Genomic DNA, 23,256 nt, shown 5'->3' with positions numbered 1-23,256 from the left:
AACAATGACAAAAAGGTAAAACAAGCCTATTACAATAATTTCTCTTCTATGTCTTTTTCGGAACTAAAAATAGCTTTTGAAAAACTGCATAACGAAGCTGTAGATGCTTTTAAAAGACTATCTTCCGACAAACATACTTTTTCATTTTTGGAAGGTAAAGTAAACAAAGCTGAAATTGATTTAGAAGCGTTGAAAGCTAGTATTGCAGAAAATTCAAAAAATATTGACATTGATGGATGTAGTAGAGTTAGGTATTGTGACGCTTGTTATATTTGGCAAAAAGAGGTAAACACTCTTAAGGTCAAATTAAAGAAGGCGCTACAACCTAAAGTTACTTATGCCGTTGACTCTAGGTTGTTTAAGAAGTCATTAAATTCTCCATATGCAAAATACTCTTTTATTCTAAAGGATTCAATGAACAAGAAACAACAAACACATCATCATGGTTTATGTCATTATTGTTGTCATGCTGGCCATACCATTGAGAAATGCAAGTTTAGGAGATTTCTTGTCCCTAAAGGTATTTATCAATGGAAGCCAAAAGGCAACCATGTTAGCACTTACCCACTTGGACCCAATGAAAATTGGGTACCAACGTCTCTCTTTTGATATTGTAGGATGAGTGCCTTGCCTCCGCAGATAGAAGGTGGTTTCTTGACAGCGGCTGCTCGAGGCACATGACCGGTGACATATCGCTTTTTATAGACTTCAAGGCAAAGAAGAAGGGATATGTTACTTATGGAGACAATAACAAAGGAGCTATACTCGGCAAAGATAGTGTAGGTAATCCCTCCATCACTACTATTTCAAATGTCCATCTAGTAGAGGGACTTAAACACAATTTGTTAAGCATAAGTCAACTATGCGACATGGGCTATAAAGTTTCGTTCACAAAAACTTGCTGCATAATTGAACATGCTGAATAGAACATTGTGTTTAAGGGTGTAAGAGTAAACAATATCTATATGCTTGACCTGTTTGATGTACCTTTGACAAGTACTAAATGTCTAGTCACCTTGAATGATGATTCTTGGCTTTGGCATAGACGTTTAGCGCATATTAATTTCGATTTGCTTAATAAGGTTGTATCTAAGGATCTAGTAGTCGGTCTACCAAAAATAAAATTTTCAAAAGACCACCTATGTGACGCGTGCCAAATGGGAAAGCAAACGAGGGTCTCTTTTAAATCTAAAAACGTAATTTCAACTTCACGACCCCTTGAGCTTCTCCATATGGATCTCTTTGGACCTTCTAGGACAAAGAGCCTAGGTGGAAATTACTATGGCTTTGTAATAGTTGATGACTACTCTAGATTTACTTGGACTATATTCCTTCATAGCAAAGATGAAACTTTTTCCGCTTTTAAGAATTTTGCAAATCTGTCCCAAAACAAAATGAATTCCAAAATAGTTACAATTCGTAGCGATCATGGTGGTGAGTTTCAAAATTATCACTTTGAGAAGTTCTGTGACAAGTATGGTATTGAGCATAATTTTTCAACTCCTCGAACTCCACAACAAAATGGCGTTGTGGAGCGTAAAAATCGTGTTTTAGAGGAGTTGGCAAGAACAATGCTTAATGAGGGTGGATTACCAAAATACTTTTGGGCTGATGCTGTCAGCACAGCCTGTTATGTTTTAAACAGAATCTTAATTCGCCCTATTTTAAACAAAACTCCTTATGAACTTTTGAAAGGAAGAAAACCAAACTTGTCACATCTTCACGTATTCGGTTGTAAGTGTTTTGTTTTGAATAACGGTAAGGAAAATATTGGGAAGTTTGATGCAAAAGCGGATGAAGGTATCTTTCTTGGTTACTCACTGTCAAGTAAAGCATATAGAGTGTATAATAAGCGTTTACTTACTGTTGAAGAATCTGTTCATGTTTCTTTTGATGAGTCTTATCCGAAAAATGTCGGAAAAGGTATTTCTTTTGATGACGCAGGTGTATCTACAGAAGACATACTCAAGGAAGCTGTTGAGGAAACTGATCAGTCCAAAACAGCTGCCCATGAGAAGGAGGAAGATACTAGTCATGAAGAAAATGAGGAAGAAAAGACAGCTGAAGTGAAGGATCTTCCAACAGCTTGGAAATCCTCAAAAGACCATCCCATTGACAACATCTTGGGAGACATTTCAAAGGGAGTAATGACCCGTTCTAAGATAAGTAATTTTTGTTCTCACTTCGCGTTTGTTTCACAAGTAGAACCTAAAAATGCCAAAGAGGCCTTGATTGATGAATTTTGGCTAATGGCCATGCAAGAAGAGCTTAATCAATTTAAAAGAAATGACGTTTGGGAACTTGTCCCTCGTCCGCGAGATCATCATATCATAGGCACTAAGTGGGTTTTTAGAAATAAGCTTGATGAAAACGGAGTGATTACTAGGAACAAGGCACGTTTAGTAGCACAAGGGTATAACCAAGAGGAGGGCATAGACTATGAGGAAACTTATGCTCCAGTTGCTCGCCTTGAAGCTATACGTCTTTTGCTTGCCTATGCGTGTTCTAAGGATTTTAAGCTTTACCAAATGGACGTAAAGAGTGCTTTTCTTAATGGTGTCATAAATGAAGAAGTATATGTTTCACAACCTCCTGGTTTTGAAAATGCTGAAAATCCAGATCATGTTTACAAATTAAAACGAACTTTGTATGGTCTTAAACAAGCCCCTCGGGTTTGGTATGAAAGGCTTAGCAAATTCCTAATTGATCATGGATATTCAAGAGGTAAGGTGGACAATACTCTCTTTATTAAACACAAAGGGAAGCACATTCTTTTAGTTCAAGTTTATGTCAACGATATAATATTTGGTTCAACTAACATACACTTGGTCGAAGAATTTTCTAAGGTTATGCAGGGTGAATTTGAGATGAGTCTAATGGGGAGCTGAACTACTTCCTAGGACTGCAAATAAAGTAACTTGATGAGGGTACAACAGTATGTCAAATAAAATACTGCAGAGAACTACTCAAGCGCTTTGGAATGAATGACTCAAAATCAATTGACACCCCAATGCCTACTAACGGAAATCTAGATAAGGATGAGCATGGTAAGTGTGTAGATGTCAAAAAGTTCAGAGGTATGATTGGATCTCTCTTGTATCTTTCTGCTTCTAGACCTGACATCATGTTTAGTGTTTGTATGTGTGCACGCTATCAATCAAATCCTAAGGAATCGCACCTAAAAGCGGTGAAGCGCATATTTAGATATCTTCACGGAACACCTAAATATGGGCTTTGGTATTCCAAAGGAAGTGATTGTAGTTTAGTAGGGTACTCCGATTCTGATTTTGCTGGTTGCAAATCAGATAGGAAAAGCACAAGTGGTACATGTCACCTGTTTTCGAATTCCTTGGTAAGTTGGCATAGCAAAAAGCAGGTTTCTGTGGCTTTGTCAACTGCAGAGGCAGAATACGTTGCAGCCGGTAGTTGTTGCGCTCAGATTTTATGGCTGAAGCAGCAACTACAAGACTTCAACATTCAACTCAAACGTATTCCTATAAAATGTGACAACACTAGTGCCATAAACCTTACTAAAAACCCTGTTTTACACTCACGCACTAAACACATAGAGATTAGACATCACTTTCTTCGCGACCATGTTGAAAAAGAAGACGTTGTATTTGAGCACGTTGACTCCAAAAATCAGCTTGTTGATATTTTCACTAAACCTTTGGCAACGGAACCTTTCTTCAACATTCGTCGTGAATTAGGGATCTTAGATCTTTCTCATTTGATGTCTTAAGCATGTTGCCTCTTAATTATATTATGCCTCACCTTGGTTAATAAGATTCGTTTTAGATGACACTTATCCATCACAAGATTACGCCAACAGAGGTAATATCAATCCTTTCTACAATTCTCTTACTGCTAAGTGGTTGTGTATGTTAGAATAGATGTTCTTACTCTCGTTGATATAAATTTGATTGCATATATTGTTTGCCTATATTGCTTGCACATTAAAAATCTGACTTATGAATCTTTCTTGGGCATAACCATCATGACATAGTGCATAATGCATATCCATACTGCATCAAAATTCATTAAAATCTGGTTTAGCATCAGTATGCATCGACACAAAACATGTATGCATCGATCCTTATATTCTGGATTTCAATTTCTTTTAACGAACTGGTTCAGGATGCATCGATGCATCCATCGCATGTATCGATACACAGGCCTGTTATAAACAAATGTGAATGATAGGCATCGATCCATGGCCATTTGCATCGACACATACTGATGTTATTTGATTTAAATACATTTTTTTTTCTCTCATGCATCGACACATCAGCCAATCCTATCACTTCCTATCTCAAGACTTCATATCATCTGTCCTCAAAAACCCCAAAACCAGTGGCTAACCCTAATCTTCCTCATCTTCACTCTCTCTAAAACCCTAAATCTCACATCACCATGCCTCCACGCACTATTCCAGCCAGAGCAAAAGGAAAAGGAAAAGAAACAGCCGGTACTTCTCAGCAACCACTAGATGTTCCTTCAAATGCCTTACAATGAAATGTCTGGCTTTATGGACGACTGCCGCGAAAATCCTGGTATTATGGACAGATTTAGAAGCATTGAAGTTCAGAACCGATTTAGGCAATACTCCTTCATGGGCCAAAATCCAGACACAATGCCTCCTCCTCCGCCTCCACCAAGCTACAGAGATCCTGCCAGAGATGATGAAGAGTCCTGTGGTGGCCACAATCCCAATTAACCCACCATCATTTCATCTCACTGCATTTCATCTCATATTGCTCAAGTTTTTATTTTTCTTGCACAATATATGGTTTAGCTTATGTAATTCTTAAACTCGTTCGAATCCTTAAATGCTTTTCAATTTCTGTTTATCTCTATGGTTATTGCCCTTATTCGTCATTCTTTGTGAATGATTCTTTACTTTGTGAATGATAGCCTTTTTATCAATATTTTTGCCATGCCCTGCTACAACATGCTACCTTGATAAACCTGTTTCTTCCTCTTTTTGATGTTGACAAAGGGGGAGAAAATGCAGATATGCACAAACTCAGGGGGAGTATCACACATCTTGCCAAGAATTTGCCATCATAAAAAGGGGGAGTTTGTGAGAAAATTCTTTACTTTGAATTAATTTTGAATGATAGCAAATTGTGTGATCATCATCCAAATGTTGGCTGTGCATTACATTACATGATACATTTGTGTTTTTATTGTGTTTTTATCCCATTCTATTGTTGCATAACTGTACATAAAGACCTACATTGATACATCTCTTAAAATAACACATAAAATCCATTTTGTGTCAGTATGCATCAACACATAAGCCTATGCATCGATCCATACAGCATGTGGTATATCACAAAACTCTTTTTGTTCAGTATGCATCGATGCATACGAGTCATGTATCAACACATGAAAGGCAAAAGGCTCTATGGATCGATCCATACGATCCTTGCATCGATACATGATCAGTTGAAACAGCCTGTGTATCAATGCATACGTATTAGGCATCGATACATGTTAGTGGAAAGGTCATATGCATCAATACATACGAATTATGCATCGATACATGCTTAATTCAATTCACCAAAAACTCACTTATCTTACAGTATGCATCGATGCATACTCTCATGTATCAATGCATAAATCTGTTTTGTGTTCTAACAGTTTCTGTTTTTCAGCATATATAAGAGATGTTGTGACAGCAGTGTAAGAACACGAATTCTTTGAGGGAAAAACAATTGAACACAAGATCAAAAGCAGTGTAGCAGCAATTGTTCGAGAGCACATAGAAACCTGAAAGAGACTTCATCTTCTCAATCACTTTTCTTCAAGAACATCAACACATAACCATTCTTGTTCTCTGGATTAAAGGATTATCGAGATAACGTTCAGTGGTACGATCAAGGATCTAGCTGTGGTTTTCAGTGGAACGATCGAGGATCTAGCTGAGTTGAAGATTGAAGGGGGTTTCGAAGAAAAACCTACTGGTTTATCCTTCAAGAACTGGAGTGTTCTTGAGGGTTTGTGAGTCACGTTTGCAGAACAGATTCAGCCGCAGCGTTGCGTTTGGAGATCGGGGGATTTCGCAAGCAGGTCGTGGAACCGGTGAATTGTTTGCAATTTCGTGCAGGAAATTCTTGATCGTGCTCAGATCAAGTGAAGGTTCATACAAGAAGAAGTTCTTGGAATTTAGAATTCTGTCTTTGTATCATAACCTTGTATCAACGAATTCGGCAATAATTGATAATCAAAGTTCTCAATTTTATTTGAAATTGAGAGGGAGACGTACCCACACGCGAGGACGACGTGGGGAACTTCCTTACCAAATCTCTGCGTATCGTATTCTTACCTTACTCCTCTTTACGTTTAAAACAGTTTTCGCAATTTCAGTTAGTGTGTTGTGATTGTTCCTTTTGCAAGACAGCAGTGGCAAGAAAACCTTTTTAATTAAACTCTACTGCTGTTCATCATTGATCACATACACACCAACTGTTTGACAAAATTGTTAGCTAGGTTTTATTCATTGGAAATAGACTTTAATGATAAGTGCATTCAATTAGCTAAAATTCTGGTGTTGATTGTTTCTGTCATTCTTATTCAAATCCAGCATTAAACTCGTGTGTCCGGTTTTCTAGTAGCGGTTCAGAATAGACGGAAGTCGATTCGGGACTGATATTTTCCGCCAACTTTAAAAACTCTGATAAAACTTTAAATCCGTTAAATTTCAAAGAGGTGATCTATTCACCCCCCTCTCGATCACTAGCCACACCGTCTAACAAGACCAGGCTAGGATTGTTGAGACTGAGTCTTCTTAGATACGAGTTGGAGGAGTGGTTCCAACCAATTCACACCATAAATAGTTGGATGAGCAGGGACAATTTGGCGTATCCCGTAGCACATGATGCCGACCGGTTCGATCAGTTGAGCAACCCATAGATGATATTGAAGTTGTTCTGCTCAAGATGTTCATGACCCAACGGTCGAGACAGATGCAACACATATTGCTGATGAAATGGTTGTTGATGAGACGATTATTGATGAGGTGGCAGATAAGGTGGTCCATCCAGATGGTGTTGTTGCAGATGAGATGATCCAACCAAATGTCGTTGTTGCTGATCCGATCCCATCTGCTACTGTTGACATAGAGGTCACGACTCCTTCGACCGAGCCGTCTGTGCACACCGATAGAGGATTCCCGGGAGGACCCATTCACCGATCGGTGTTGATCGAGTATGCTGACCATGTGGTATACGACTATGGCAGGGAGAGGTGTATATATTTTATGTTTAACTTTAATTTATTTTTTATTGTGCCATGAAAGATAACTGACAATTTTTTTAAAATTGTTTGTTATAAGACCGTCTCCCACTGAATGTGACATCGCACGACCAAAGCTGAAGGGCTTCCCAAAGACTTTGATGCCTGAGGATGTCATATGTATTGGACATGATTTTTAGCTCCTTGATTTTGTGCACAGGTCAATCACCATGTTCGACGCTTAACTACTTACTGCTTTCGTTGAGAGATGGAACAAGGAGACATCTTCATTTTATCTTCCGTTTGAGTAGATGACTATCATTCTGGATGATGCATCCTTATTATTCCATCTCTCATCATCAATATATTATGAATGACTCTAGTTATTAGCTTGTTGCTTGCAAGTTTGACATCTGCACGGGATTTGGGAGTTTCTGAGGGGGTCATGCTGAAGGAGTTTGACTTAAGCTCACCTTCGTATCTCTTGGCTTCGGGATAGGTACAAAGAGCTTGTTGCGGCACGAAGGCATGAGGTTGTCGCTAGGGTCTACATGCTACAGCTAGTAACATGTACTCTTTTTTGCGGATAAGTCGGATGTTTATATCGACGCCCAATACATATAGCTATTCAGCAGCCTCGACGTTACCAGTTGGGCTTAGGGTTGCGCTGCATTGACCATCCTGTATACAACACTTGGAGTGGCAACAATATTTGAGACCAGACAGCTTGCTGGTTATTTGAGTATGTTACATGTATACTTGAATTTATTATTTATTATTTATTTCTTATTTAATTATTATGAATAATATTTCTTAATTATTATTTTGTGTGTTTGTGTTATGTTACAGTGCTATATACGAGCATTTCCCCATCATCTGTGACAGAAGGGTGCAACATTCCCTAGTGGGGACCTCACGGGAGAGGGGATGGAGGATCAGGAAGTCACATCCTTGAGGTGTTGCTGAGTACAAGAGGAGGCTAGATTTGCTAACTATAGATGATGTCATCTGGATACCATGCATTTATTGTAGAGTCCATCGTGAGTTTGATGACACTACTACAAAATAGACATTTCGTCATACTAAACTACAACGGTCTGACTGTTAATTGTGGTAATACATTGCTTTTGGACACATTTTTTTTAATATTTATAAAAATACATTGCATTAGGGTCAAAGTAATAACCCGTGATTATACATTTATGGAGCGACAGGGTTCGAATCCCAACTCCAACAATTTTCTACTTTTTCGTTACAATTAATGTCTTCCTTATAATTAAAATATATAAATTAAAATTAAAATACGTATCACCACGGTTGTTAATGTGAACCGTTGTGAAAGTCATTACATTTCATAATGAGTTTTGAATACAACCTTGGTGAAATTGTTTACTCATATGTAATATAAGCGAATTAACTCTCGCTTCTTAACAGTATCACCGTATCTATCACAACAAAACCCTAGCACCCATTTTCTTTCGTGTTCTTCGTCATTCGCTCTCGCTTCATACGTAAAAGTATTCTTCTTCTTGTTATTTCTTCTTCGTGTATATTGTTTTTATGTTTCACATGATTTTCACATGATTTTCTTTTTGTTCGAGAGTTTATGCTTTTTTTTGTTCACTAGTGTAAAAAGAAGAATATAACTTTAAAATTTACACATATTATACCAAAAATGGGGGTAAATAAGAAATATGATGGTAATTTTGTAAATAAAGTATCATTTTAAGTATTACCACGGGACAAAAAACACCTTATTTTTTTCAAAATGATGTAAATTCAAAATATTATTATAATCACATCTCTATTACTCCCGACAAATTTAAAACATAGGTAAATATAAATGGACTGAAAAAATGCTTTATGAAATATTAAATTTTTACAAAAATATTTTTTTAATCAAATTAAAAAAATAAAAAGAATTTATATTTTTAATCAATTTTTTTAATTTCCTTTATTAATTCTGAAGGTAAAAAAATTTATTCAATTTTTGTCATCTTCCCTAAAAAAAAATCGTACTATATTTCCACATTTCTCACTTTTTTATGCACTTCCCCACACTTTTATTTTGACCAAAAAATAAGTTTGTTTTCTTATTAATTAATTAAAACAAAAAATCTATTATCTATTATCTATCTGCTATAATATTTTAAATCTAATATTCACAACCATTTTTTGCCATATGTGTACAACATCTAATTCAACTACCTCCCTTTCTTTGCTCCCCTATTGTTATACGCTTCTCAACCCTTTTCCGATTTCAAAATGTGTTATTCCAACATAATTTCGTAACATAATTTCCAACATGTTTCCATCGACTATGGTTCTTTATCGACGCTTCCAATTTGATATGTCAAATATTCATATGTTATTTTCTCATTTATGTTATCTTAACGGAAACCAGACATTGTTTCACTGCCATAAAAGATACTATTGATGGATTGTCCCTCTCCTAAGTTTTATTAATAATATTGTGCTTCCTGTCTAAGTGTATGACTTTTTAAACCTTTTAGTGCCATTAATTTTAGGAGTTAGAGCTATAATGAAGTATAAATGACTTTTCTATAGAGACAATAATTATTTTATGGTTAGGTGGATTCTTCCTAATTAATTTTTACTTGCTATCGGTGTTTAACTTTGGTCCTATAAATAATTGGTGTTTGATGGCTCTTATGTATTAAAATTCTTAAGTTATACTAAAAACGTCTAATTAGTATGGTTAGAAAGTTATGAGTTATTTTGTAAACCCCTGAAATATAATTAGCCACTTACTAGTAAGTTACTAATTATTGTAGAAACACCATTGCTTATGTCTACAATACTAAGCTAGTTGAATGTATTAACGATATTTCTATTTACTATCTAGAATATTGTATCAAGTTTGATTATTTTTTTTAAATCTCTTATGCTGCAACATGGGTGTGTCATACTATTTTCATGTAGCATTAAGATAAATTCTAATGTCCTCCGATAGTTTTTAATGTATGGAAGGTGAATAACTCATGTATTTCCTATATGAATCAAATCTTTGTAGTATTGAACAATGATTGCAAGAAATTACAAGGCATATCTTAGGAAGGGAACTAATATGTCCAAATTCATGCATAGTATTTGTTGTTTCTTTAATTTTGAAACTCGTTATATGATTAGTAATTGGTTTTTTAGATTGGAATTAAGTGTTATGTACAAGTCACTTATAGTTTATATGTTTGTTGACATTTTTATTGGTTGCTACATATGTGTCACGATGCACTACGCCAAACAAGACCTTAGACAGCGCTTTTTTTAGCCTTAGACAGCGCTTTAAAGCGCTGTCTAAGCCTCCGCTGCTAAAGGTTTAGACAGCGCTTGTTTAAATCTTAAAAGCGCTGTCTAAGCCCCCCCCCCCCCCCTAGACAGCGCTTTGGCCAAAAGCGCTTTCTAAGACCCTCCTATTTTAATTTTTTTAGGTATACCTTAGACAGCGCTTTTGGCAAAAGCGCTGTCTAAAGGGGGGGCTTAGACAACGCTTTTCAAAAAGCGCTGTCTAAGCCCCCCCTATTTTAATTTTTTTAGGTATACCTTAGACAGCGCTTTAGGCAAAAGCGCTGTCTAAAGGGGGGGGCTTAGACAGCGCTTTTCAAAAAGCGCTGTCTAAGCCCCCCCCCTTAGACAGCGCTTTTGCCTAAAACGCTTTCTAATCCCCCCCTTAGACAGCGCTTTTTACAAAAGTGCTGTCTAATGTATACGAAAATTTTTGAAGCTTTTGTTTAAAACCACATTTTTTCCAGGTTTATAAACCAGAATTTGTACCTGTTTTCAACCAGATTTTGACAGACAGTTATCACATTTTATACATGCCATTTTGGCCTTTTTTCTACCAATTTTTGACTAACAAATATATATATATATATCAATTCAAACCAATTTTGCCTTAAATGTATCAAAATATATACAAATTTATGTACACATTTACAAGTCATTACATATACTACAAATGTACACATTAATTACACAAATTTATGAAAAAACTTTGAGCTCTATCATGAATTGACACCACTCCTCTTTGATTTCGTCCACTTGATCCTTTGTATAAAATGCACACTTGAATTCCTCAAAGTACTACATAATAATATAACATATTTTGAATTAATTCCAACTATTTAATTATATGAGATATGTGTAAATATAAAAATAACTCATAAGTTAGAAATACATACATCGGTGGGAATCACTAATCGGCCCAAAGCAAGAGTATCCCGCATAAACCTCAACACGAAATACCCGCAATCTATTTGATTACGTTGTTGAGGACACTACATGAAAAAAAAATATGGATTATAAATCCTAAGTTTTATCAAGTGTCATCACTAATATAATAAAAAATGTGGTAATTAAAAATATACCGCCACTTTAATCCATGTAATGCGGTTGGCGCCCCTCCTTGAGGTTTGGATATCTCGTTGGGCCCGAAAAGCTTGTAGGATGCTAATAAAATAAAAATGAAGCAATTAGAACAATTCACATAAACTAAGAAAAAATTTGAACATTCTCACTTACGTGTCAATTAGGAACTTCATATCCGGGTATGTTGTCCAATCATTTCCTAACGAGTCAAGATAATACACAATTTCTCGGATAGGATTGATTGCGAGCAACAACCAATGTCCACTGTAATGATTAGGCAAATGTTAGATGGTAACTTGGAAAATAATTATAATAGATGAATTTAGAATGAAATGCTAACCCGGTATTAAACGGTATAAAAAACAACTTCTCCGCATCTTTATTGTCATTGAGGATCCGAAGAACGTACTCCGTCACGGTATCCGGTCTATTTAAGATTAAACCTAAGTTGATGCTCGCGGGTGCTAAGAATCCGAATGACTCGTCCAAATCATTGGGGTGCATCATTTTGTCGTAGTGATGTGTGGCCTCACTACATTGTTGGCATTTGATATCTAATCCAATGTGAAGTTTCTTTGAGTTAGCGGTGGTTCATTTGAGATTTTATTAAAATGTCCAATTCTAAAAATCGCTATTGTTTCTTTGTTAAGGTTTTTCTATTTATTTTTCTTGTAGTTTATGAAAGTTTCATCTTTCGTTAGCATGTATGTTGTTGGAATTAATGTGAATAGGGTTATCATGGATATTACTCATGTAATTATGATAATTAGGATAACTATAAATTTGCCTTTTTCTGACTCATTGTATGTATAAATGAATGCCAATATTTTTATTTTTATTTGATTAGATATATCTTGTATTTTGGATGGTTTCCTTGAAATAAACTATTCGATTTTTCATCTTTGGGTGAGGCAGAATTAGGTTTTGAGAGACTCATCATTGTGCCAAAAAGGAACTCCACATATTCCTCAATGGTGATGGCCCATCTAAAGATTTCAATGAGTTTTGCACAAAGCTAGCCTAATTGTGAGAAAAGAGAAGCTGGATGAAATTGTGATGTTTACTGATGATAGAAATATGGATAATATGGAGTTGTTTGATAAGTCGGTTGGGTGGTACACCTTTAATTTGTTAAGATATATTGGGAAAGGTGTAATTTACATTGATGACTGTGCACTTGTTTTGCCGAGAAAGCTTGAATGGTCTGGGTTTATGTTGAACTCAAGGTTGCTTTGGAAGGATGTTAATGATAAACCTGAAGGAGATTTGCGATCCAAAACGCAACGGAAATTAAAATTTTCTCCTTTAGTGATCCTTACAAATGGGCATGATCAGTGATAAAATATTTATCTCTTGTGACGATTGAAACCTTTGATGCAGATCTACGGAGCGATTACGAACGTTGAACGACGACAACGCCTCTACTCAGTCCACGCGAACGGATTTCTTCAATCTCAATGCTAGCTGCTATGAATGAAGGCTTTGAGTGAGAGAGAGAGAAAGAGAAAACGAAAATGCAACCGCAATGAATGCTTCTACGCAAGGGTTCTATTTATAGAACCACTTGTGTGGGCTTCAAGCTAAAAAGCCCACTTAAGTGTAAGTGGCCCATATTTTATAATATGCCAAAATCACTTAAGCGTGTGGTACCTTACCATATTTCGTATTCTACTTAAGTACACCGTACCTTACGATGTTCTATAATTCACTTAAGTACACTGTACCTTACGGTGTTCCTTAGTTACTCTATCTCTCATCAATTCGTCCTTTGTGTGTGACCTTGTAGGTTTTCGCGGTATTGACAGTTATATTAAATCACGTATTTAACATAATAAACAGTGAGCGGTATCTAGCAACACATCACTGCTACCCAAGACCGAAAATGTCATGTGATCTGACAAATCCTTCTGTGATAATACTTATGCGTATAATTACCCTTTTGCCCTTATGTCTATATTGAACACAAGGCATAAACCGTGTCATCCTTGTCCAATTCAATATTGGGCCCATAGACATTTATCCTGTTAGGCAGGATGGGCAAATTCCATCTAGGTCACTCATGTCCCTCAGCATGCTTCGTGGAGTACCCATCATCTGTCTTTATGGTTATCCAGTTACGGACAACCTTTGATCAGCAATAAAGCACTCGACTCTACATCTAGGGTCCATAGTGGTTTCAGGTCGAAGGGTGGTATACACCATTATCACCATGAGAATAACTTATGACACTTTGCATAACTTTCTATATAGTATTCTCATAGCGAGTCAATCCAGTATAAATATTACTCTTAGTATTCATACCTATGTTTAAGACTTGATAACTCCTTATCCATGATCCATGAGATGTGATCATCAGTCTATATACATAATAGTCTTAATGCTTTAATGTTAACCCATTTTACTATAAAGCTCGACTACGGATACTTTAAGAATATTGTCCTTATGTTTAATATGATCTCATGATCAAGTCATACTTGATACATTAAACGGACTAGCTATTCTAGGAACTTTATTAAACAAACGTAATAAAGAAAAAATCTTTTACTATTAATAAATAATTCGATACAAGTACCAAAAGTATTGGCCTCTAGGGCTTAAACCAACAAAACCATAGTGAATCAAGGATCTCACATTTTTTTTGTAAGTTCATATTGAATAAAGTACTTTTTTTGAATTATTCACCATGTTTGTTTTAGATTGCACTCGAGGAGTTAGTAGAAAGAGTTAATGGAGATATGCACATGACACTAACCTAGTTATAATATATGGGTGATCTCTCCATAGAATTATTATATTTTTAATTACCAAAATTTGAGGATCTCGACTTTCATTTTAGTGGCTGATATGTAACTTCTATTTGTAACGTCACAAGTGTGAATGTGGGGATATTTATAAAGGTTATGATAAGTTATATAATTGTTACTTATTTGACTCATTTCATCAGCAATTCAAGGTATCCTTTAAATGAAAATAATTTTTTTAACGAATGTCCAGTGGTATACAAAAATATTTGGTTGAATGAAATAAAGTATAAATAAAATTAAATATAATATAATTATCAAATATTTTACATCCGTGATAACTAAAATACGGTGTAATATATTGTATTTTTACACACAATTTAAAGAAAATATGGTGTAAATTTGTTGACATTCATAGTAAACATTATTCTTTTTACACCCGATTTTTTTTTCAAATGGGATGTAAATTCGTTTGATTTAAATGTATATATGTAACAATTTACACCTTTTTTTCTAAAAAGGGATGTAATATACCCTATATTTACACCCATTTTAAAACATGTGTAAATTCGTCAGATATTTCTCACCCTTTGAATTTACACCCTCTAATAACCGGTGTGAAATGTATAAAAAAATGGGTGTAAATTCCTCTTTCTGTACTAATGGTTGTATGTTTTTGATGTTGTACGTTATTGTTTTCTTGTTCTGATTTCATATCCTTCTCTCAACATGAATGTTGGGAACAACAAACTTATCCATGAGATACAGGTTACAAAGGAGGTTATTCATATGGTAGAGTTATGGTTTAACAAAGCCAAGGAAGTTGAATATGTTAGGGATCACCTTATTGTTATTGAACCGTTTGATGGAACAAGCTATGAGAAGATTCTTTTCAAGAATATTAACCCTAAAAATATGAATAAGGTATAAGGTGTTATAAATGATCTAATGAATCTGGTTGTAATTGATTCCGAATCAGATGAAAACCTTGAGAACTATAGAGGCCTTGAGAACTGCACGAATTCAACTAGGCAGGAAGATCAAAGGCCTTTGTTATGTTTTACATGATTTGTTGTTGGTTGTTGTTATTGACAAGTTTTTGTATGTTGTGGTTTTTGTTGCTTGTTATGTTACAGTGTATTGCTGGTTTATGTTAACATGCTGCTTTTTGTTGTGACATAGTTTACTTCCTTTTTGGGTTAATAAAGTAATGCTGGTTTTTGTTTCTTGTTATGTTAAAATCTTAATGTTATTATGTTGTGGTTGTTGTTGTTGTTTGTTATGTTACAATGCACTGCTATTTGGGTTAACAATATATTGTTGGTTGTTATTGCTTGTTATGTTACAATGTGAATTCTAATTTATTGTTTTCAAAATCGGTTAACATTTTGAAAGCTGTTTGTATTTTGAAATCTGGTTCAAGAGAACTCAACTATGAGTGTGGTTCATAAATGGTTTGTTTCTCTATGGAGAAACAATACAAGAAATATGAAGCAATTTTGGAAGCTTCATCTGCCTTGTATTTTTTCTTCATGGTAACACAAAGTAGATTAACTTCAGATCATTCCACGAATCTTTTCAATAAAAAGTATGTTGTTGTCGTTTTGTTGATGTATATTTTTATTGAGTTTATTATAATGTACATAGATTGTTTGTTTCACTAACCCTTCATTGAACATGCATTCATTTAAAGTGATTTAAAAAATAATAATATGAACAATAAGTTATATTTGAAATGCAACTTATATCAAATATGTTCCTCGAATTTCATCAATCTCATAATTAATTTATATCACTCTTTAACACGTAGAATTTGGTTCATTGCCCCAAATTCTTCAAAGCAACGATTTATTCTCTATTAATTTATATTGCAAAACATCAAATGTATTGAGAAATTAAATCATCTTCATCATTGTCATCATAATAATCTTCATCATTGATTAAAATAATGATGATGCTAGCGATGATGATGATTCAGAATTAGTCAACATATTGATGCTTTACAAAATAAACTAGGAATGAATTGTTGCTCTGAAGAATTTGGGGCATTGAATCAAATACTACGTGTTAAGAAGAAAGAGATTAGTTAAGTTATTAATGCAATTTGAAAAACAGTGGTTCGCTTAAGTTGTTTTTCAAGAATAATTTAATTTTTAAAATTATTATCTTCTACTTCAATTTTAATGGTTGTATATGTTTGGTGAGGTGTAAGGAAAAATAAACAATCTACATATTTTATAATAAACTCATGATACTTTTCACAAGGTTGTCTTTTGTAACCGTGGTGAAATATTAATTATATTCCAAATAAATTGCCATTGTTACTGGGTTTCAAACCTATGACCTTAATATATATCACAATAGTTGTTTAATATAATCGTTGTGATAGGTAGTGTGCTACCTAGCTTATAACCACGATCACACGTCCGTTATCACTACAACAAACAAGACCTTAGACAGTGCTTTTTTTAGCCTTAGACAGCGCTTTAAAACGCTGTCTAAACCTCCGTTGCTAAAGGTTTAGACAGCGCTTTTTTAAATCTTAAAAGCGCTGTCTAAGCCCCCCCCCCCTTAGACAGCGCTTTGGCCAAAAGCGCTTTCTAAGACCCTCCTATTTTAATTTTTTTAGGTATACCTTAGACAGCGCTTTTCAAAAAGCGCTGTCTAAGCCCCCCCCTTAGACAGCGCTTTTGCCTAAAGCGCTTTCTAATCCCCCCCTTAGACAGCGCTTTTTACAAAAGCGCTGTCTAAGGTATACGAAATTTTTTGAAGCTTTTGTTTTAAACCACATTTTTTCCAGGTTTATAAACCAGAATTTCTACCTGTTTTCAACCAGATTTTGACAGACAATTATCACATTTTATATATGCCATTTTGGCCTTTTTTCTACCAATTTTTGGCTAACAAATATATATATATACCAATTCAAACCAATTTTGCCTTAAATGTATCAAAATATATACAAATTTATGTACACATTTACAAGTCATAACATATACTACAAATGTACACATTAATTACACAAATTTATGAACAAACATTGAGCTTTATCATGAATTGACACCACTCCTCTTTGATTTCGTCCACTTGATCCTTTGTATAAAATGCACACTTGAATTCATCAAAGTACTACATAATAATATAACATATTTTGAATTAATTCCAACTATTTAATTATATGAGATATGTGTAAATATAAAAATAACTCATAAGTTAGAAATACATACATCGGTGGGAATCTTTAATCGGCCCAAAGCAAGAGTATCTCGCATAAACCTCAACGTGAAATACCCGCAATCTATTTGATTACGTTGTTGAGGACACTACATATGAAAAAAAAATATGGATTATAAATCCTAAGTTTTATCAAGTGTCATCACTAATATAATAAAAAATGTGGTAATTAAAAATATACCGCCACTTTAATCCATGTAATGGAGTTGGCGCCCCTCCTTGAGGTTTGGATATCTCGTTGGGCCCGAAAAGCTTGTAGGACGCTAATAAAATAAAAATGAAGCAATTAGAACAATTCACATAAACTAAGAAAATTTTTGAACATTCTCACTTACGTGTCAATTAGGACCTTCATATCCGGGTATGTTGTCCAATCATTTCCTAACGAGTCAAGATAATACACAATTTCTCGGATAGGATTGATTGCGAGCAACAACCAATGTCCACTGTAATGATTAGGCAAATGTTAGATGGTAACTTGGAAAATAATTATAATAGATGAATTTAGAATGAAATGCTAACCCGGTATTAAACGGTATAAAAAACAACTTCTCCGCATCTTTATTGTCCATGAGGATCCGAAGAACGTACTCCGTCACGGTATCTTGTCTTTTGGATTTGAAAGCTTCCCATTCTTCAGCCGATATCAAACTTTCATATTTTTTAGGAAGCTCCGCATCCACAAAATTACCATCTGCATCCTTAAGGCACTGCCATCTTTCTCAAATTGGCCATGACGGTTGTCAAACAATCTGTCACCATAATTCACCATGGCACTGATGTTTAACAACACTCGGAAAGACAGAGTAGCAACTAGCAAGCCAGCAACCACTTGGTGTTTGCTACTTTTGATTGCTTTATTCAATAGCTAATAACTAAGATTGTGTACTTGAATAGAAGGGGCATCTACGAACAAACGTCAATTTAGCTGACATCGAAACACTCCTATATGCTTCCCATTCAAAAACAGCATTTTGGAATTAACTGAGACTAAAACCTCTATATTGAGGTCATTCAAGCATAAGAAGAACATTGTCATCAGTTGGAATAATTAAGACACCAAAAAGATTAAAATATACGGTGTCCAATGATATGAAATAATTGAACTCTATTTCAGTATCTGATTTGAGGCTAAACTCATAATAATACACAAGGTTTCCAAACTCATCTCTAAATCAACATAATTGTTTTCTCTCTTCCAATCACATGTACTGTGTACATGTTATTGGATTGATTTTATGACTTCTCAAAACCCCATCAACAAAAATCCTAATTTTCCTCTGATTTTACAAGGAAAGCAACAAAAACTCACAGTTGATAGTAGTAAGAAAGGCTAGGGTCCAGGATGGTTGCAAGAAAGAGTAACCTGTGAAACATCATGACAATTCCTTGAATCAACGCTAAGATTTGACACCATTCTACAAGTTGCTACTGTATTGTGAAGAGGCAAAAGTGATTGCACACTCCCAAGCTGGTATACACAATTTCTGTTAAATTCATCAATTTCACATCAGAAAAAAATGAAATTGGGGCAAATCTCCAAAACATGTAGGGTTATGAAATTGAGAAACAACTAAAACTAATTACACATTTTTTGACAAAATATTGTAACTACCTATGCATTAGTCTAAAACAAAAAGTAAAATTTGGAACTGCAAGAATGGAATTGGGTATGAATGAAAAGTGAAAAAGTAATAAAATTTGGGGGTTGAAAGATGTTACCTGATAAAGGGTGAGAATCGACGGTGAGGGGTAATCGAAGGAGAAGCGTTAGTGGTGGGTCTGAGAGCTGATTTGAAGGAAGAGATGGAGAAAAGACGTCGAGTGCATTGAGAAGAAGCCATGACTGGAATGCGCTTCAATCAAGTAGAATCAAATCTGTTCCATTATAACCCTAGTGTTCCAAATGTGTAATTTTGTAATTTTGTTTTTATCCTTACTTCTTTATTCTTTAAAGTTATATTTATTATATAGACCGATTCTAGCACTGTAATTTTTTTTTTAATTGAAAGACTTTAAACAGCGCTTTCTCAAAAGCGCTGACTAAGGTCTATATTTAAAAGCGCTTTCTAAAAGCGCTGTCTAAGGGGGGGTCTTAGACAGCGCTTTCTAAAAGCGCTGTCTAAGACCCCCCCTTAGACAGCGCTTTCATTATTTTTTTAGAACATTTTCCGTATTTTATTTTTATTTTAACCTTAGACAGCGCTTTCTTTTAAAAGCGCTGTCTAAGATGCGTTGTTAAAAAACCTTTTTGGCGTAGTGTATGGAAACAACCATACATACATTCACACGTTACCTAACAACGGACTTGAAACTGTCATTATATGTGTTTTCCATAGTAATGTGACTCTTCTTTATATGCAGGTTATATGTGGTGGGAGACCATGGTCGCTATACACATGCCTGAGAGGTGTTTGCGACAATATAGTTATGTTCATAGCATCCCACGACCTGTTCCAGATATACCATCTGCGGGCATTGATAATGGTTTCAGAGTAACATCGTCAGTTTTGGTCGTGCCATTAGAGATTGCGCAGTTCCGGTTCAACATGCCTCACAGTGTGAGGATGGTTACTTGGAGTGGTACTTCACTGTATCACACCCACGTATCATCCCACTTGTTGAGCATACAGATGATGTTGGGCCTTCTGATGTTGGGGTACCTATCGACGACGTGCCGCTGCCGCCTCCTACAGCTGAAGTTGATGACCGACGATGTCTCCATATGATTGTAGTTATTATGCATAACCTCATGGGTTTGGTAAACCCAGATGGAGAGGTTTATACTGGATTATCTCGTGCTGCACACATAGCCCGTGGAGGGTCTATTTAGACATTATTATATTTATGTATTATCTATATAATATTTATATATTACATGTAACATTACTCAGACATCTTCATTAGAAATTTTTATTAGATAATATTTTTGATCTTCCATTCATGCAACATCAACATAAACTAACATTTGACAATGGATTATATAACTTAAACATAACTTCAATAAATAGTGATAAATAACAAACCTTTTGATCGTATCTTCTAATTTTCATAGGCTTCTGGTTAAATCATGTTGAAGTATGCTTAGAAGTATCAAGATACAAGTTATCAGAATCTTCAGAACCTTGGTCTTCAGAGTGTTCACATAGTTCCTCAGAACCTGGTCTTTAGAGTCTTCAGATCTTGTTCTTCAAAATCTTCAGAACTTGCGCAAAATCTTGAATATAGACAAACCTTCAGAGGCTCTTCAATCAGAGTCACAAGCTTTAACATAAACGTTCCTCAAAACCGTTATTTAAGTGCTTTATAGAACTGGACAATATCTTATAAAGCACTTGAATCTCCTCAGAGTTAGAGTGTGTTGATTCTAGAATCTGATGACTTCACACATCATTGCTTCAGAGTCTAAACCTGTTAGAAAAAACTACACACTAGATAAAAAATATTAGTGTACAAAATTGTTCTCTAAGAAACAATGCATTGTTATCATCAAAACTAAAGGTCAGATGCAGAACCAAATCTTGTTCGTAACAATTGATCCTTCTAAGCATGCTTCGACATCAATTATTCATAAGCCTCTAAAGATTATAAGATAAGATCAAAAGGTTTTGCGTTAGGAAAATATTACATAGTACAAGATCACCCTTCCCTTTACTACATTAATTTTATGGACTAAGGATAATACTATTGTACCATTTTGTCTCCTATATGCAAACCGTTATACCAAGAGACAACTACAATTTTTCTATTTCAAATTCTACCCTCCAACGGATCTTTTAATTGCCTATATAAAGAAGACTTGGAAGATTTGACAAGTTGCTAATTCCTAATTGTTATTTCACGCTCATTCACAAAGCTTTTGCTAAAGTAAATATTTTCTGTGTATAGTCTTTGTAAACACACATAGAGTTTTTGTTCGTTATTGTGTGAGAAATTCATTGTACTTAACTTGTGTTAATCTGCTTTCTTAGAAGCAATATTGTAAACACAGTCTTGTAAATCTCAAATTGTTTAAGTGTATTCTTTGAGTGACTAGGTTTTAGTCAGATAGACTCAAGAAGACAAAACTGGTTTGTCTTTGTGGTGTATGTAATCAGTTTCGGTTATAATGGATTAAATCCTTACTGAGAAGGAAAAATCACATTGGCGGATGGACTGAAGATAACTTTGTTAACAGCAAACCGGGATAAAAATAACTGTGTTATTTTTCTTGTTCGTGTTATTGTTTGATTGTGTTAGTTTTAAAAAGATTTCTTTTTTAGAAACCCAATTCAAACCCCATTTCTTGTGTTTCTTTCCACCTTCAATGTTGTGTTAATTCTAAGGTTAGTTTATGATTTTGTAGATAAATGATGTTGTTTGTGTTGTTTGTTGATAAATAATTTTGTTTTGTTCATAAGCTTATGATTTGGTTCACATATTTTTTGTTGGAGTATGTTGGTGATTTAGGTAGATATGTTGACAAATGATGTTGTTGAGGTATGTTTGATAAATGTGTTGTGTTAATGTTAAGGGTAGTTTATGATTTTGTAGATAAATGATATTGTTTGTGTTGTTTGTTGATAAATGATTTTATTTTTCATAAGCTTATGATTTGGTTCACTTATTTTTTGTTGGAGTATGTTGATGATTTAGTTAAATATATTGATAAATGTTGTTATTGAGGTATGTTTGATAAATGTGTCGTGTTAATGTTAAGGCTAGTTTATGATTTTGTAGATAGATTATGTTGTTTGTGTTATTTGTTGATGATTTAGTTAGATATGATGTGTTTGTATAGGTATGTTAATGTTTATGTTATTGTTTATGACATTAATAATGTTATTACTTGGACATTGCAGTTATAACATGTTGTTTATTCAACATGTCCTAGAAGATGAATTTATTATATCGTATGTGGTTTGAGTGTTTTACCAACCTCCTGTTTAATATATAACTTTTAGAATTGAATTAGAAAATAATAATATTAAAAATTAAGTTATGTTAGAAATGAACAACTTACATTGATCAATGTTTAACGAGCTTTCTGCAACCCATTATCTGCATCTCGCTCTTTGACGATTAGAATTTGTTTCAATACTTATAACTCTTCAATCAAAGCTTCTTTTTTTACTAGTTCATTTTACAGAATCACTAGTACTTTGCAGAATGATAGTACTTTGCATAATGAACTAGTAGTGAAGAAAGTGTCGGTTGAAGAGTTATAAGAATTGTATCAAATTCTAACTATTAAAGACAGAGTTGCAGATAATTGATTGTAGAAAGCTCTAAAAACATTGAATAGTGTAACATTTTCTTCTAATATAACTCACATTTTCATATTATTAATTTCTAAATCAAATTGAAAGGTTATATGTTTATTGAGTATTTGTGAAATAAGAATTCCACATAAGCTATAATAAACTGGAGTATACATATCTCAACAGTTACTAATAATAACCGTGGTGAAATATTGTACGCTAAGTCTTTCACTATGGTTGTAACTTTCAACCATAGTGAAATGTTTAAAAATTATCAAACTTTGGCACTAGGTATCAAACCATTGAGCTCCATATTTCACTACGGTTGTTTTTAACAATCCTAGCAATATGTAAGTGTTGCCACGAAAAATATCTAAAGGATGTTGAAAGCATAGTTAGCGATAGAGTCATGTGAA

At 34.5% G+C, this 23,256-nt stretch overlaps 1 protein-coding gene across 1 annotated transcript; it reads right to left on the bottom strand.

Annotated features, from left to right (window-relative positions):
• Window positions 1-18,668: 18,668 nt before the first annotated feature.
• LOC127083167 (protein NONRESPONDING TO OXYLIPINS 2, mitochondrial) lies at window positions 18,669-19,514 on the bottom strand. The gene is made up of 2 exons (XM_051023412.1): window positions 19,323-19,514; window positions 18,669-19,087 (listed from the first exon to the last, which is right to left on the bottom strand). The coding sequence occupies exons 1-2, from the start codon at window positions 19,442-19,444 to the stop codon at window positions 18,934-18,936; spliced, it is 276 nt and encodes a 91-aa protein (XP_050879369.1). The 5' UTR covers window positions 19,445-19,514; the 3' UTR covers window positions 18,669-18,933.
• Between the last annotated feature and the right edge of the window lie 3,742 nt (window positions 19,515-23,256).

This window comes from Lathyrus oleraceus, chromosome 5 (genome assembly GCF_024323335.1).
Source record: "Lathyrus oleraceus cultivar Zhongwan6 chromosome 5, CAAS_Psat_ZW6_1.0, whole genome shotgun sequence".
NCBI classification, from domain to species: Eukaryota; Viridiplantae; Streptophyta; class Magnoliopsida; order Fabales; family Fabaceae; genus Lathyrus; species Lathyrus oleraceus.
The sequence above is the reverse complement of the archived record's forward strand: the minus strand, read 5'-3'. Positions and strand labels throughout refer to the sequence as shown.

Excerpts from the sequence above, each read along its gene's own strand:
- LOC127083167 (XM_051023412.1), bottom strand. The coding sequence starts at position 19,444 with ATGGCTTCTTCTCAATGCACTCGACGTCTTTTCTCCATCTCTTCCTTC. Across the intron at positions 19,088-19,322 it reads CGATTCTCACCCTTTATCAG|AAATTGTGTATACCAGCTTG; the intron begins GTAACATCTTTC and ends TGAATTTAACAG.